This window comes from Coregonus clupeaformis, chromosome 10 (genome assembly GCF_020615455.1).
Source record: "Coregonus clupeaformis isolate EN_2021a chromosome 10, ASM2061545v1, whole genome shotgun sequence".
NCBI lineage: Eukaryota > Metazoa > Chordata > Actinopteri > Salmoniformes > Salmonidae > Coregonus > Coregonus clupeaformis.
In genome coordinates, this window is record NC_059201.1 from 55,483,906 (window position 1) to 55,499,953 (window position 16,048).

A 16,048-nucleotide genomic window follows, 5' to 3' on the forward strand; every position below is an offset into this window, starting at 1 on the left:
GTTTGTATCATTTGATTTACACAACATGCAAACAAACAAGAAATAAGACACTTTGAAGATGCACATTTTTGTTGTTGTTGGGTGAAACAAAAAAGAAACCCCCCATTCACATCTAGCCACTGGGATTTTTGCCCATTATTCAAGGCATAACCACTCCAGCTCCTTCAAGTTGGATGGGTTCCGCTGGTGTACAGCAATCTTTAAGTCATACCACATATTCTCAATTGGATTGAGGTCTGGGCTTAGACTAGGCCAGACCTCAGTATGCTTAGGGTCATTGTCCTCTGGAAGGTGAACCTCTGTCCCAGTCTGAAATCTCTGGACTGAAACAGGTTTCCCTCAAGAATTTCCCCGTATTTAGTGCCATCCATCATTCCTTCAATTCTGACCAGTTTCCCAGTCCCTGCCGATGAAAAACATCCCCACAGCATGATGCTGCCACCAACATGCTTCACTGTGGGGATGGTGTTCTAGGGGTGATGAGAGGTGTTGGGTTTGCGCCAGACATAGCATTTTCCTTGATGGCCAAAAAGCTCAATTTTAGTCTCATCTGACCAGAGTACCTTCTTCCATATGTTTAGGGAGTCTCCCACATGCCTTTTGGCGAACACCAAACGTGTTTGCTTATTTTTTTCTTTAAGCAATGGATTTTTTCTGGCCACTCTTCCGTAAAGCCCAGCTCTGTGGAGTGTACGGTTTAAAGTGGTCCTATGGACAGATACTCCAATCTCCGCTGTGGAGCTTTGCAGCTCTTTCAGGGTTGTCTTTGGTCTCTTTGTTGCCTCTCTGATTAATGCCCTCCTTGCCTGGTCCGTGAGTTTTGGTGGGCGGCCCTCTCTTGGCAGGTTTGTTATGGTGCCATATTCTTTACATTTTTTAACAATGGATTTAATGGTGCTCCGTGGGATGTTCAAAGTTTCTGATATTTTTTATAACCCAACCCTGATCTGTACTTCTCCACAACTGTGTCCCTGACCTGTTTGGAGAGCTCCTTGGTCTTCATGGTCCCGCTTGCTTGGTGGTGCCATGCTTAGTGTTGTTAGGTGTATATATATACTGAGATCATGTGACAGATCATGTGACACTTAGGTTGCACACAGGTGGACTTTATTTAACTAATTATGTGACTTCTGAAGGTAATTGGTTGCACCAGATCTTTTTTAGGGGCTTCATAGCAAAGGCGGTGAATACATATGCACGCACGACTTTTCCGTTATTAATTTTTTTCAAATTTTTTGAAACAAGTAATTTTTTTCATTTCACTTCACCAATTTGGACAATTTTGTGTGTGTCCATTACATGAAATCCAAATAAAATCAATTTAAATGACAGGTTGTAATGCAACAAAATAGGAAAAAAATGCCAAGGGGGATGAATACTTTTGCAAGGCACTGTATATAGACTTTACTTTATTTAGCAAATTTTTCTTACTTACTTTGAAAAAATCTGCATTGTTGGTTAAGGGCTCGTAAGTAAGCATTTCATGGTAAGGTCTACACCTGTTGTGACAAATAACATTTGATATGTAATACTACAAGTCTGTGAGTCTGCCCTTACCCGTCTGTCTGTCCACTGTGAAGAAACTCTCTCCATCCAGTACGCTGTACACAACCCTGGCACTGCTCCCATACGTAGGATCATCTGCATCCGACGCAGTGACCTTCATCACCGATGTTCCTGTGGGACAATTACATGTCAGAACAGCACAATAACACAAGGCTTCAGGACGTCCAGGTGAACCCTCCACTCATACAAACAGATAGTGAATCAGTGAGGAAGAGGAACCATGAGACAGAGTGAGAGGGGAGGCTGGAAAGGCTGGGGAGCCATTTCAGTGCCCTGCAATATGTTTGGTCCTCAAAATAATATGTGTTATTTCAGGACACCTCTTTTAAACGACCTCTCCTTCGTGACCGAGTGTTTTCCCCTTCATAGGACAACAAGCTGTGTTTTTCGAGATGAAAGAACATGAAGACATTTAACAACCCTATCTTCAAAGACTGATGAAAAATCGAACCAACGATTAACAGTGATTACAACCACTTATGAACATCAATAGTTTCCACGATGACTTTAAAATTGTGATTTGTTGAGGAACACAGTTGTTTCATTGAAGCATAATTCTTGCGCTGTTCCAAGTCAATTGTGTGTGTAGCCACAAGTCTCTGGCACTGCAATGCAAAGCCCATATTTACATTTAGTCACACATTTTAGCCAAAGCAAAGCCTTAAGGCAATGGGCCTGAGTCATGTTGGGAAAGGAAACTAAACTACCCTTTTAGCTTGTTAGCCATTTCTCTATGGAGAAACACCTTGATTGGGGTGACTGGGTTGGTGTCAGCAATGGCCCCTCGACCTCCATCCCAGGCCAAGCTATAGGTAATTACTGACAACTGGTGTTGTCCACAAAAGGTCACAGCTGTAGCCTTTCCCAGAGCCCTGTCATGCTACTGTCCAGCCGCATAATAGCCGTATGCTAATGATGCTAATTAGCAGGATGTGTCAGCGCTCTGTTTGTTTCCTGTCATGATGGTGCAGGGAAAAGGACAGTGGATTATCATTAAACACCACCCAGCCATTACCACAGGCGCCTTAGATCAGTATCTGTAGCCGTCTTTTTGGTTACGCCTTCATTTTCTCTCGCTAGCAGGGCCCGCAACGTTTCTCCACGGTGGCTTGCGCTAGCTATTAGCAAAGCTAGCAAAAGTTAATGTTTTCTGCAACGGTACGGAACTAAAACCTGGGAATTCTGCGATGTTCTTGAACTTTAAGCTAGCGTCCTATTATTGCACTCCTAAATCCTCGTGATCAGTGTAGCTCTTTAAGTTGAACCTAATTCCCGCTTAGAGTTAATATTTTACCTCACGTTGGATTATTCAATGGCTGGATCTATTGATGTTGTTCGAATGGGGTCTTTAAGCGTGTACTGTGTTGTAGAATACCATCATTATCACTCCTACGAACCGTCCTGATCTCGCTACAGCGAAACATAATGTAAGCTCGTGAGATCAGGATGGTTGGTACGAGGCTAAAAGTAGATACCCTGCCTATCCGCCAATATGAGGTTTTGTGTCATTGTCTGACTGATATCAGTTTGAAACTGTCCTTATCGCCTTAGAAACAGAAGGCATTACAGCAGATAGCTTTTTTGCATTGCTGGAAATGGGGGGGGGTTGTCCATTTTTGCATACCTGGTTGTGCGTTGGTAAAGCAGGGAAGCCATTCCCTTTCATGGGATTACTTTCTTATCTTAATTTTCCCCAGGTAATAATCAGCGTGACGCTCAGCTGTTTCGGGGCTGCCTGGGTGAAAGGCTGCTGGAAGAACTATATAAATGCAAATTCTACGTTATTGTGTTTATATTAAAAAAGGGGAAGTAGGAGTTAGTCTGCAGCAGCTAGAGTCCTTATTAATACCTTGGCTGGCCTCAGCTTTCACAAGCAGAAGCAGCTAAGGTATTAGTTATCGGCTGGGGTGTTTGTCTGTCTTCAGCAGATTCTACTTTGTGACAGCCTCAAGGGGATTTCAAAAAAAGTTACTGACTAACCCAATAGGTAAACAACAAAATGTTACAGTAATGAGAAAAGCATTTTATTGAAGAAAGAGGCCTTTATTCATTATCTAAATATTTGTTTTGCTCGCTCTCTAAATAGAAGCGGATGAGTACATTGCATTGAGATGAGATGGAAGGTAGTGGAGTAATTATTTCTTTTTTTAACAGCGTAATGGCAGATATACACTAAGTTCACATATTGTTTTTAACAAGCATGTTTTCCTGTTTGTTTGTGGGTCTTCCTCGTATTCAACTGAGCTTCACATTGAATGTTTTCAGTCTCTGGCTACTGTAGGTTTGGCCGTTACTGTTGCATTTACTGTGGAACCTCACATCACTGCTCCACCAGAATGAAAGGCATTCTGAAGGCTATGGCTGCATACCAAATGGCACCCTATTCCCTAGATCGTGCACTCCTTTTGACCAGGCCCAATAGGGCTCTGGTCAAAAGTAGTCCAAATAGTGCACTATGTAGGGAATAGGGTGCCATTTGGGACAGACTCTATATAATATCCATATACCAGTATCGTACATACATCACTATTCATGCTCAGCAATGGCATTGATGTTACATCAGCTAATAGATATGGACTGCATATCCCTGCCAATTTCATACTGAAGACACACAACTCGGAGGTAGATGCAGTTTTTGAATGGGAGAGAGACAATGTATATCTGAGGAAATGTATCAGGAAACAGTCCCTGCCACTGCGCAAAGATCTCAGAATTGTGTTGTCACAATGGCAATATGAACATAATTTATTTGAAACTTATCGTTTTGACCATGTTTGTATCAGTCAAATCAAATGTATCTTATGAAGACATTTTTACATCAGCAGTTGTCACAAAGTACTGTATCTGGCCTCATCTCCATTGCTTCTTAGTTGTCTAACGTGGACATGAACGGAGGAGTCTGGCATACCATTACCCATCACCCATCTAACTACTTTACACCCTTCTCAGTTGAAACAGTTGAGGAAAATTAGTAGTGACTGGCTGTGTCATAAAAGATACATTAAAGAGCCCCTGCTTAATTTCTGTCGTAAAAACACCCCCGCCTAAATGTCTCCTCTCAGCTTTCAATCTGTCTGTCTCTCATTGGAAAAAGCGTGGAGTGGTGAACTGCATATTTCACAGATGCTCTGTAATGGCGTCCAAAAAGCATACTGGACAACAATGCTAAATGTGGTGCTTTCGGTTGCTTATTATATAGCAATAGCATGTTAGTTACTAAGTAATACAGTGTTAATTACAAAAATGAGGTCATATACTGTGTCAGCGTTTTAAAACATGTAATAGTTCAAAGCGCTAGGTGTGTGGAGTGTGTCTGAGTAATTGTACCCTTAATGATATACTGTACTGGGGATGAAAAATAGAAGATACATGCAAAAATGAAAGCTCTAATAAAAAAACGAATTCTAAGGCCAGCTCCTCTGGAACGAATGGAGGGTTTTGGGGTGATATATTTATTTTTCACCCCTACTGGCAAGATTTATGCACGGGTCTGTTTTAATGGCACAAACACAGTCCGTTCAAACGGCTTCCCACAGCATTCTGCACTCATGGGGAGATGGTTCAATTACTGTGTGGGGAGCTGGAGGAGAGTGCCATGTGTGAGACACTAGACTGACAGCTATTTAAGGGGCAGCCTCGTAAAAGAGATTTGTGCCCATCTCCGGCGTGGCGGCGATGGCTGCACGGCGGCGGTTGCTAACGCGGCACCCTCCCCTAGTTCAGCCCGCCCTAATCTACAGGACCGAGTGCTCCCCTCCTGTATTATGGATAATTTAGTAAAGCCATAAAAGCCTAGGTGTTTTCACATGAAAAGTTATTTCTCCGCTACTTTCAGGCGTGATTCATTCCTCAGCGGTCCACATAAGGGTGAGGAAGGGAAAAAAAGTGAAGGAAAAAAAAAATGACTGTCATAAAAGTCAATGGCCTGCTTACTGAACATTTCTACGAGGTCCCTATGAGGATTTAGTGATAATATTTCCCATCTGCCGTGATAGAAAAATAAATCTAGCCTTTATTAGCCCTTACCTTGGTTATTTTATTAGATTGTGTCATTATTTGTTTAGTAGACAGTATTGTGGCGCCGTGGCCTTCGGTTGGCTCCTGTGAACCACATCTACTGTTCAGTCTGAAAGTAATCGATTTAATGCTTACAGTGCAGAGTAGGCACTAGTGCGGCCAGGGGACCGAGGAACAGAGCGAAAACTATGCTGAATAATGCAATGGGCAATACGAACATAATCTCTTTGAAACAATAAACTGTATTGGAATTTGGTTAACATACCTGTGCGTGTAATGAAATGTATCAGTTGAATATTTTTTACTGTATATCCAAAAGACTGCCACTACTAAAATGTCTGGGTCATTTTACTCAAGGCATGAAAAATGTCCCTTGAAAGCATCTCTGCCTGCTCTGCATTTGTCCATCCAGCTCTACCAGGTGACACATCAGATTTACCCACTTCCATGTCTATTCATGCTCAGCCAATCTCCCGACACTTCAAAATCAATGAGTTACAATGCAGGGGTTGAGTCTATAACACTGGATGTTCCTTGGCTCACAAATATACTTGGATGTGGGCCATATTGATCGAGGCACGTGGCCACTGCATCCCATTCCTCTTCTCTGTGATCTCTCTCATTTCACGTCTCAACTGCACTTAGCCCGGATAGGCTGGCGCTGTCATGACTGTGACCTCCACAAGCTACAGCTCTCCACAGCCCTCCACAGACAACCACAGCATCCAAAGGTTATATGACCATATGAGTGATGATTACTTTAGTCTCTACTACACCTGTGGTGGAATTCCACTCAGAAGCCGCTCTCTTGTGTGTTGATCTGTGCTCTACGCAAAGCCATGTGCTGTGCCCTGTCAATCAACACACGCAGCATCAGGTAGGGGTTAGATGGCTGTGACACAAATCTAATTTCCTAGCTTGTCTTTGCTGCCCAGGGTCCCCTTAGAAGAGAACTACTCTCCAGTCAGAGAGACAGCTCTGCATCCGACTGTGTTGATCTTTGGGGTCACTGTGAGTGTGTCTCGTGTGCAAATAGGACTTAAAAGCATACACATTACTACACTTTGAGAAATGCTTTCTTGCTGTTTCTACCAGACCTGGGTTCAAATACTATTTGAAATTATTTAAAAAATACTTTATCTGTGCTTGATTGAGCCTTCCTGACTAAATGGACCAATAGAATAGTCCAACAACTGCAAACCCTGCCCATTTGGCACTTCAGGTAGGGTAGAGCAAACACTCAAATAATTCATAAGATTTCAATAGTATTTGAAGCCAGGTCTGTTCTAATTAAGGGCCCTTGCAGAGTATAGGGCCCTACAGAAAGTATGCCCTTATCAGGTATAAGTGAGGTTGTTACCGGGCATGATGGGAAGATTCACCTTTTCTGTTTGTCAAGGAGCATGACCTTTTGAGGATAATGGTTCAGAGATTATTGGAAGATGCATGTTAAAGGTCGTGTGGATGAACACTAATGACCATTGTCCAATTAGGTTTGTCTTTGGTCCTATTGATCCACATCGATGTATTGAACTTGTATTATCCATCTACTTGCTCTATGTTGCATGGCTGAGGGTGATATTTTAAAGACACAAACTGCAATTTTGCCTAAAGCCCAGAAGAATTATGCATCATTGTGTTCATAATAAACAAAATGTGAGAAATACAATTCCCCCTAGTGCTGTGGATCCTTGAGAAAATGTACAGAACAAGTTTGACATAACATTTTCATGTAGTGCAATTTTTTAAACTCTAGGCATGGTGTATGAACCAAAATCTAAATATTTAAACTACTACTATGGATGGCATAGTCTGAAAGAGCGGGGAGATGGATCACATTCAAATGTGACTCGTTTCAGAAAACGAGGTGTATATTGCGTGTCACTACTTGAACGTTAAAAAAAATTAAATATCAAAATGCATTTTTGGGCAGAAATGCCTTCTGGAACGTGAACTTTCATGTGCCTTAATAACAAAACAAACGTGTATGCTATCTGTAAATACGAATACAATTGTTAAATTATGAGCCCAGTTGGAAAAAAGACAGGAACTTTCACGCTAGCCATGATTGGCTGAGATAATGGGTGGGCAGGACATGCCAAGAGAAGAGTTCAGATTGGTCTGCCATGTAGCGCGCTTCTGTCTATTACATTTTACATTTTAGTCATTTAGCAGACGCTCTTATCCAGAGCGACTTACAGTTAGTGCATACATTACATTTTTTTTAAATTATATATATATATATTTTTTATATATTTTTTTTCATACCCCCTGTGGGAATCGAACCCACAACCTACGAACTGAGCTACATCCCCTGCCGGCCATTCCCTCCCCTACCCTAGACGACGCTGGGCCAATTGTGCACCGCCCCATGGGTCTCCCGGTCACGGCCGGCTACGACAGAGCCTGGATTCGAACCAGGATCTCTAGTGGCACAGCTAGCACTGCGATGCAGTGCCTTAGACCACTGCGCCACTCGGGAGTATAACATGAGCTGGTCAGTATGTGTAGGTAATCCTTTCTAACGCAGCTTTTTTTTTAAAGCAAACTGCAAAAATGTTGCTCTCCACTTTCTGAAGGACCGAGTTTTGAAATCAGTGGAATGCCCGGTCGAATTAGAGTATGACAGCTAAGGTGATGGAAACAATTCTGCCGTTTGATTGTAAATATGCAGAGGGAGTTGTAAAGAGAACACACAGAAGGCTGTTGTAGAAAACACCTGTCTCCGGATTACATCTTCAAACTAAGGGAAACCATGGCATCCGTGACAGAGAGGGAGAAGCGTACATCCATGTATACAGGTAAGATAGTCTACCTAGCTAAATTTTTTGATATTACACGTTTCTAATTTTGTCAGAAAGATATTTTCATTTCAAGTTAAAGTGTACTGTTAGCTAGCTAGCTAATGTTAGTTGGTTGGCTGGCTCGCTAGCTGGCTGGCTGGCTCGCTAGCTGACGTTACGTGTATGATTTGTGTAGTAATATTATTCGTATCTCAGAGCCATTTGCATTGCTAGCTAGCTAACATTGAACCTGGTTGGTAAGTTCCCTGCAGATACATGCAGGGTAGTAACGTTATGAGTTGGGATTATGGTTAATTGTTTAGCTAGCTATGCAAGTAACCATTTCAATAGAATGTTCATTGACAGAATAACTGACAAATTTACAAACGCTCAACACCCGTTGAATACGGCCGGTGTCATACATGTTGGCAAAAAAAAGTGTAATTAAATTGTTGCCAGCAGCAATCAAATGCCGACCGTATTATCTCCCAAGAGAATTATCTTCGGTTATAGTCACGGCTGTTTATATCCCCCCTCAAGCCGATACCACGACAGCCCTCAAAGAACTTCACTTGACCTTATGCAAACTGGAAACCACAAATCCTGAGGCTGCATTTATTGTAGCCGGGGATTTTAACAAAGCAAATTTGAGGACTAGGCTGCCGAAGTTCTATCAACATATCGACTGTTGTACTCGCGCTGCTAAAATCCTTGACCATTGCTATTCAAACTTCCGGGATGGTTATAAGGCCCTCCCCCGCCCTCCTTTCAGCAAATCTGACCATGACTCCATTTTGCTTCTCCCTTCCTATAGGCAGAAACTCAAACAGGAAGTACCCGTGCTAAGGACTATTCAACGCTGGTCTGACCAATCGGAATCCACGCTTCAAGATTGTTTTGATCACGCGGACTGGGATATGTTCCGGGTAGCTTCCGAAAATAATTTAGACATATACACTGAAACGATGACAGAGTTTATCAGGAAGTATATAGGTGATGTTGTGCCCACTGTGACTATTAAAACCTACCCTAACCAGAAACCGTGGATAGACGGCAGCATTCACGCAAATCTGAAAGTGCGAACCTCCGCATCCAACCATGGCAAGGTGACTGGGAATATGGCAGAATACAAAACAGTGTAGCTACTCACTCCGCAAGGCAATTAAACTGGCAAAACATCAGTATAGAGACAAAGTGGAGTCGCAATTCAACGGCTCAGACACGAGACGTATGTGGCAAGGTCTACAGACAATCACGGACTACAAAAAGAAAACCAGCCACGTACCCAACACCGATGTCTCGCTTCCAGACAAGCTAAACACCTTCTTCGCCCGCTTTGAGGATAACACAGTGCCATTGACGAGGCCCACTACCAAGGACTGTGGCCTCTCCTTCTCCATGGCCGACGTGATTAAGACATTTAAGCATGTTAACCCCCGCAAGGCTGCCGGACCAGACGGCATCCCTAGCCGCGTCCTCAGAGCATGCGCAGACCAGCTGGCTGGTGTGTTCATGGACATATTCAATCTCTCCCTTTCCCAGTCTGCTGTTCCCACATGCTTCAGGATGGCCACCATTGTTCCTGTACCCAAGAAAGCAAAGGTAACTGAACTAAATGACTATCGCCCTGTAGCACTCACCTCTGTCATCATGAAGTGCTTTGAGAGAATAGTCAAGGATCATATCACCTCTACCTTACCTGTCACCATAGACCCACTTCAATTTGCTTACCGCCCCAATAGATCCACAGACGATGCAATTGCCATCACACTGCACACTGCCCTATCCCATCTGGACAAGAGGAATACCTATGCAAGAATGCTGATCATTCACTATAGCTCAGCATTCAACACCATAGTACCCTCCAAGCTCATCATTAAGCTCGAGGCCCTGGGTCTGAACCCCGCCCTGTGCAACTGGATCCTGGACTTCCTGACGGGCCGCCCCCAGGTGGTGAAGGTAGGAAACAACATCTCCACTTCGCTGATCCTCAACACTGGGGCCCCACAAGTGTGCGTGCTCAGCCCCCTCCTGTACTCCTTGTTGACCCATGACTGCGTGGCCAAGCACGCCTCCAACTCAATCATCAAGTTTGCAGACGACACAACAGTACTAGGCTTGATTACCAACAATGACGAGACCGCCTACAGGGAGGAGGTGAGGGCTCTGGCAGTGTGGTGCCAGGAAAATAACCTCTCACTCAACATCAACAAAACAAAGGAGATGATCGTGGACTTCAGGAAACAGCAGAGGGTGCACCCCCCCTATCCACATCGGCCGGACCGCAGTGGAGAAGGTGGAAAGCTTCAAGTTCCTTGGCGTACACATCACCGACAAACTGAAATGGTCCACCCACGCAGACAGTGTAGTGAAGAAGGCGCAACAGAGCCTCTTCAACCTCAGGAGGCTGAAGAAATTTGGCTTATCACCTAAAACCCTCACAAACTTTTACAGATGCACAATTGAGAGCATCCTGTTGGGCTGTATCACCGCCTGGTATGGCAACTGCACCGCCCACAACCGCAGGGCTCTCCAGAGGGTGGTGCGGTCTGCCGAACGCATTACCGGGGGCAAACTACCCGCCCTTCAAGACACATACAGCACCTGATGTCACAGGAAGGCCAAAAAGATCATCAAGGACATCAACCACCCGAGCCACTGCCTGTTCACCCCGCTATCATCCAGAAGGCGAGGTCAGTACAGGTGCATCAAATCTGGGACCGAGAGAATGAAAAACAGCTTCCATCTCAAGGCCATCAGACTGTTAAATAGCCATCACTAGCACATTAGAGGCTGCTGCTGCCTATTGAAATCACTGGCCACTTTAAGAAATGGAACACTAGTCACTTTAATAATGTTTACATATCTGCACTACTCATCTCATATGTATATACTGCATTCTATTCTATAATATTCTTCTGTATCTTAGTCCATGCCGCTCTGTCATTGCTTGTCCATATATGTATATATTCTTAAATCCCATTCCTTACTTTTTTGTGTGTATTGGGTATATGTTGTGTAATTGTTAGTTATTACTGCACTGTCGGAGCTAGAAGTACAAGCATTTCGGTACACCCGTTATAATATCTGCTAAACATGTGTATGTGACAAATACAATTTTATTTTATTTTATTTGGATAACATAAAAACAGCCTAACCAGCTCTGCTAGTGTGTGTAACATGGTCAGAGTGAGCTGTTCTCTCAGAAGTAGCTAGCAAGCTAGCCAACGTTAGCCAGTTAGCTTGGGTGCTTGACTGCTGTTAGGTCAGAACACTCGGATCAACCCTACTCCTCGGCCAGAGTGTCCAGTGAGAGTGTGTGCTCTGAACGCTCAGAGAGCGAAACGCTCTGAATTTACAAACTGACAATCTGACAATGCTCTGAGTTTATGAACGCCCAGAGCGCACTCTGGCCCTCACACCGTAGTATAAACCAGCCTTTAGTGTTGAAATCTTTGGTTGTTTAGTACATGGACTCACATGTGAATCCTTAAAGAGATGGGTGGGGCTGGCTTAAGAGGGTGTGAACAATGCTGAATGGGTGTAGACAAAGCAGAGGTCTCCAGTAGGTTTACCAAAACATTCAAGGGCCATTTTCTCAAAAGTGAGGTTACAAGTTTATCAACTTTCAAAGCAGAATTATTTTCCCATTGTTCCTCAACTGTAGTGTATGATATACCATTTTCTAGCTCTGAGTACCTACTTTCATCCAATGTAAAAAACACAATTTCAAATTTTGCAACATAAGACTGAATCGACCTGGTCACAAATATTAATGGCTTAGCATTCCACAAGTTCTATCCCATTTAAGCCCCTCTCAATATGTTATTTTCAAATTGTCAGCACAGAACTAAAAGACTGGTATTTGTTCAAAAAAATGTTTTTAAATCCATGTCCCAAACACAGTAAGTCAATTGTGTGATAAACTGCAATGCCGTAGGCAACGCAAAGTACTATTATAATTTTTCAAGTGTAGTTTTTTCAGAACTGTATTCACACTCGTCGTGTGCTACTGTTTACTGTCAGGCTTCCACAGAAAACCCAATCTTGCTCTATAAATACCGACAAACAGAGGTCCCGTGTAGCTCAGTTGGTAGAGCATGGCACTTGCAATGCCAGGGTTGTGGGTTCGATTCCCACGGGGGACCAGTATGAAAATGTATGCACTCACTAACTGTAAGTCGCTCTGGATAAGAGCGTCTGCTAAATGACTCAAATGTGAATACACAATGCCCTGAATACGTCGATAAAGTATGTGCGCATCATATATAAAATATTATATTTTCCAGCAAAGTGGGTTTTCCCATCTTGAGTGCACCACTTGAAAAGACAAACCATTCCCTTCTCAGTCGCATAAGCAATGCCTAGGAGCCACGCTGTGAGCGCTTAACCACCTCCTCACCATCGAGCTGGTACACCTACGGTAGTTTGTTACCCATTACCAACTTCTGAGTGGACTGTGTGAATGAAATGTCCTCTTTCAGAAAGGGTCCATCTCGACATATAAACACAATTTTTGTCAGAGCCAAATTAGAGATATGTGAAAAGCAGCTAGGGCTTTTGGACTTTAAATGGACGGGTGCCCATGGCTCGCAAATGGACAGAGGTAGGTAACATTAGCTTCTAACATGGCCACATCATTTACATTAATGCCAGGGCCATTTTATTTGGAAAATAAAAAAGGACGAACCATAAAGAGAGATGATGACCTGGTGGTTTTTAAGTGAACAGCCATTGATCAAATGGGCATAGACAGAAGGCTTCATCGTGTGGAGGGCTATCTCATGTCACAGTTAGCACTGGCTCCTAACGTCAGCATTGAACCAACTGGCTGACCCCCCAGCTACCCACTATTTGCTGTGCTAGCTGCTGCTTTTACCCAATATATTTTAACAGATACATGGGGGCATAATAGGGCAGTTACACTATACAGTAGGACACTACAGAGCCCATGAATGTACCATAGGTGGGCAGAGAGAGTAGCACTCACAAAAACATGCTAATGCTAACTCTACCACTAATATTCTGACAATAGAGGCCCTCAGTAGAGCTGTCATAATACCCATAAAACCTATTTTAGAAACACTTAAAATAAGGGCTATGTTTCGTGTAGGCTGACTCTGGCGTGACGTTTTGATAACCATGTAAATCTCTCTCGGACAAGGTTACTTTTTTGAATATACATTACCAGTCAAAAGTTTGGACAAACCTACACATTCAAGAGTTTTTCTTTATTTTTACTATTATCTACATTCTATAATAATAATAGTGAAGACATCAGAATGATGAAATAACACATGAGGAATCATGTAGTAACCAAAAAAAGTGTTAAACAAATAAAAATATATTTTATATTTGAGATTCTTCAAAGTAGCCACCCTTTGCCTAGATGACAGCTTTGCACACGCTTGGCATTCTCTCAACCAGCTTCATGAGGAATGCTTTTCCAACAGTCTTGAAGGAGTCCAAAGGTATGCTGAGCCCTTGTTGGCTGCTTTTCCTTCACTCTGCGGTCCAACTCATCCCAAACCATCTCAATTGGATTGAGGTTGGGTGATTGTGGAGGCCAGGTCATCTGATGCAGCACTCCATCACTCTCCTTATTGGTCAAATAGCCCTTACACAGCCTGGAGGTGTGTTTTGGGTCATTGTCCTGTTGAAAAACAAATGATAGTCCCACTAAGCGCAAACCAGATGGGATGGAGTATCACTGCAGAATGCTGTGGTAGCCATGCTGGTTAAGTGTGACTTGAATTCTAAATAAATATTTGACAGTATCACCAGAAAAGCACACCCACACCATCACACCTCCTCCTCCATGCTTCACGCTGGTAACCACACATGCGGAGATCATCCGTTCACCTACTCTGCGTCTCACAAAGACACGGCGGTTGGAACCAAAAATCTCAAATTTGGACTCATCAGACCAAAGGACAGATTTCCAACGGTCTAATGTCCATTGCTTGTGTTTCTTGGCCCAAGCAAGTCTCTTCTTCTTATTGGTGTCCTTTAGTAGTTGTTTCTTTGCAGCAATTCGACCACGAAGGCCTGATTCACGCAGACTCCTCTAAACAGTTGATGTTGAGATGTGTCTGTTACTTGAACTCTGTGAAGCATTTATTTGGGCTGCAATCTGAGGTGCAGTTAACTCTAATTAACTTATCCTCTGCAGCAGAGGTAACTCTGGGTCTTCCTTTACAGTGGCGGTCCTCATCAGAGCCAGTTTCATCATAGCGCTTGATGGTTTTTGCGACTGCACTTGAAGAAACTTTAAAGTTCTTGAAATTTTCCGGATTGACTGACCTTCATGTCTTGAAGTAATGATGGACTGTCGTTTCTCTTTGCTTATTTGAGCTGTTCTTGCCATAATATGGACTTGGTCTTTTACCAAATAGGGCTATTTTCTGTATACCACCCCTACCTTGTCACAACACAACTGATTGCCTCAAATGCATTAAGAAGGAAAGAAATTCCACAAATTAACTTTTAACAAGGCACACCTGTTAATTGAAATGCATTTCAGGTGACTACCTCATGAAGCTGGTTGAGAGAATGCCAAGAGTGTGCAAAGCTGTCATCAAGGCAAAGGGTGGCTTCTTTGAATAATCTCAAATATAAAATATATTTGGATTTGTTTAACGCTTTTTTGGTTACTACATGATTCCATATTTGTTATTTCATAGTTTGATGTCTTCACTATTATTCTACAATGTAGAAAATAGTAAAAATAAAGAAAAACCCTGGAATGAGTAGGTCTGTCCAAACTTTTGACTGGTACTGTATATATCCTGTATACATTTACTCTCAGATTCGAAAATGCTCATTAGCATCAAAGTAGACATCATACAAGATGACAAATCCCTTCAATCTCCTGCACGTTATCTCTAGCTGACACCTTTGCTAACATGTATTGTGTCAATTTAGAACTTGCACAAGACAGTTCAAAGAATTTTCCATTTAAATAAATGTAGCCAATTTATTCATTTCTACATTTAGCTAACATTAGATAGCTAATCCATAGATTCTTACCTTTGCCTCGATTCAGCAGTCTCATCCAAATCATCATGGCATTTGTAGTTCTTTATGATAGGCACATTAGTAACTAATTAGCATTACATTTTGGGGGGGTTAATAAAAGCGAATATATTGATAAAAGTCACCTTGTCCTAGAGAGATTTACACGGTTATCAAAACGTCACACCAGGGAAAGCCTACATGAAGCACAGACCTTGTTTGAAGTGGTTCTAAAAAACCCAACGGGAAAAAATGAATGGTGGAAAAAGGATTGGAACCATTTCCTTGTTTGATTGCTAGATTTTATTGGTGCTATGACTCATACTGTGGTACTCTATATTCATAAACTTTTATCTATCAACATTTTGATCCCTTATCATAGATCTATAAGTATAACCTGTATAACATGTCCTGCAACACCTAACTACCAAGTGCAAACTGTGCACCAAGTGCAAACTGTCAGTAGCTGGAGAATATGTGTGTGATGTTAGATAAGGTCTCTGATGCTAACAGAGATACTTATTTGCTTGGTGACCTGAATATGACTGGTTATCATCTACACTGAACAAAAATATAAACGCAACATGTAGAGTGTTGGTCCCCCTTTTTAAATAAAAGATCCAAGACATTTTCCATACGCACAAACACCATATTTCTCTCACATTTTG

General features: G+C 42.5%; 1 protein-coding gene across 3 annotated transcripts in view; it reads right to left on the minus strand.

Moving 5' to 3' along the window:
* The window catches only part of LOC121575579 (cadherin-22-like), a 283,643-nt gene that overhangs the window by 60,800 nt on the left and 206,795 nt on the right, over positions 1–16,048 (minus strand). For all 3 annotated transcript variants that reach the window (XM_041888768.2, XM_041888769.2, XM_041888767.2), the window contains one exon: positions 1,558–1,677. In XM_041888768.2, the coding sequence (XP_041744702.1) occupies positions 1,558–1,677 (120 nt within the window). The remainder of the gene's footprint in view (positions 1–1,557; positions 1,678–16,048) is intronic.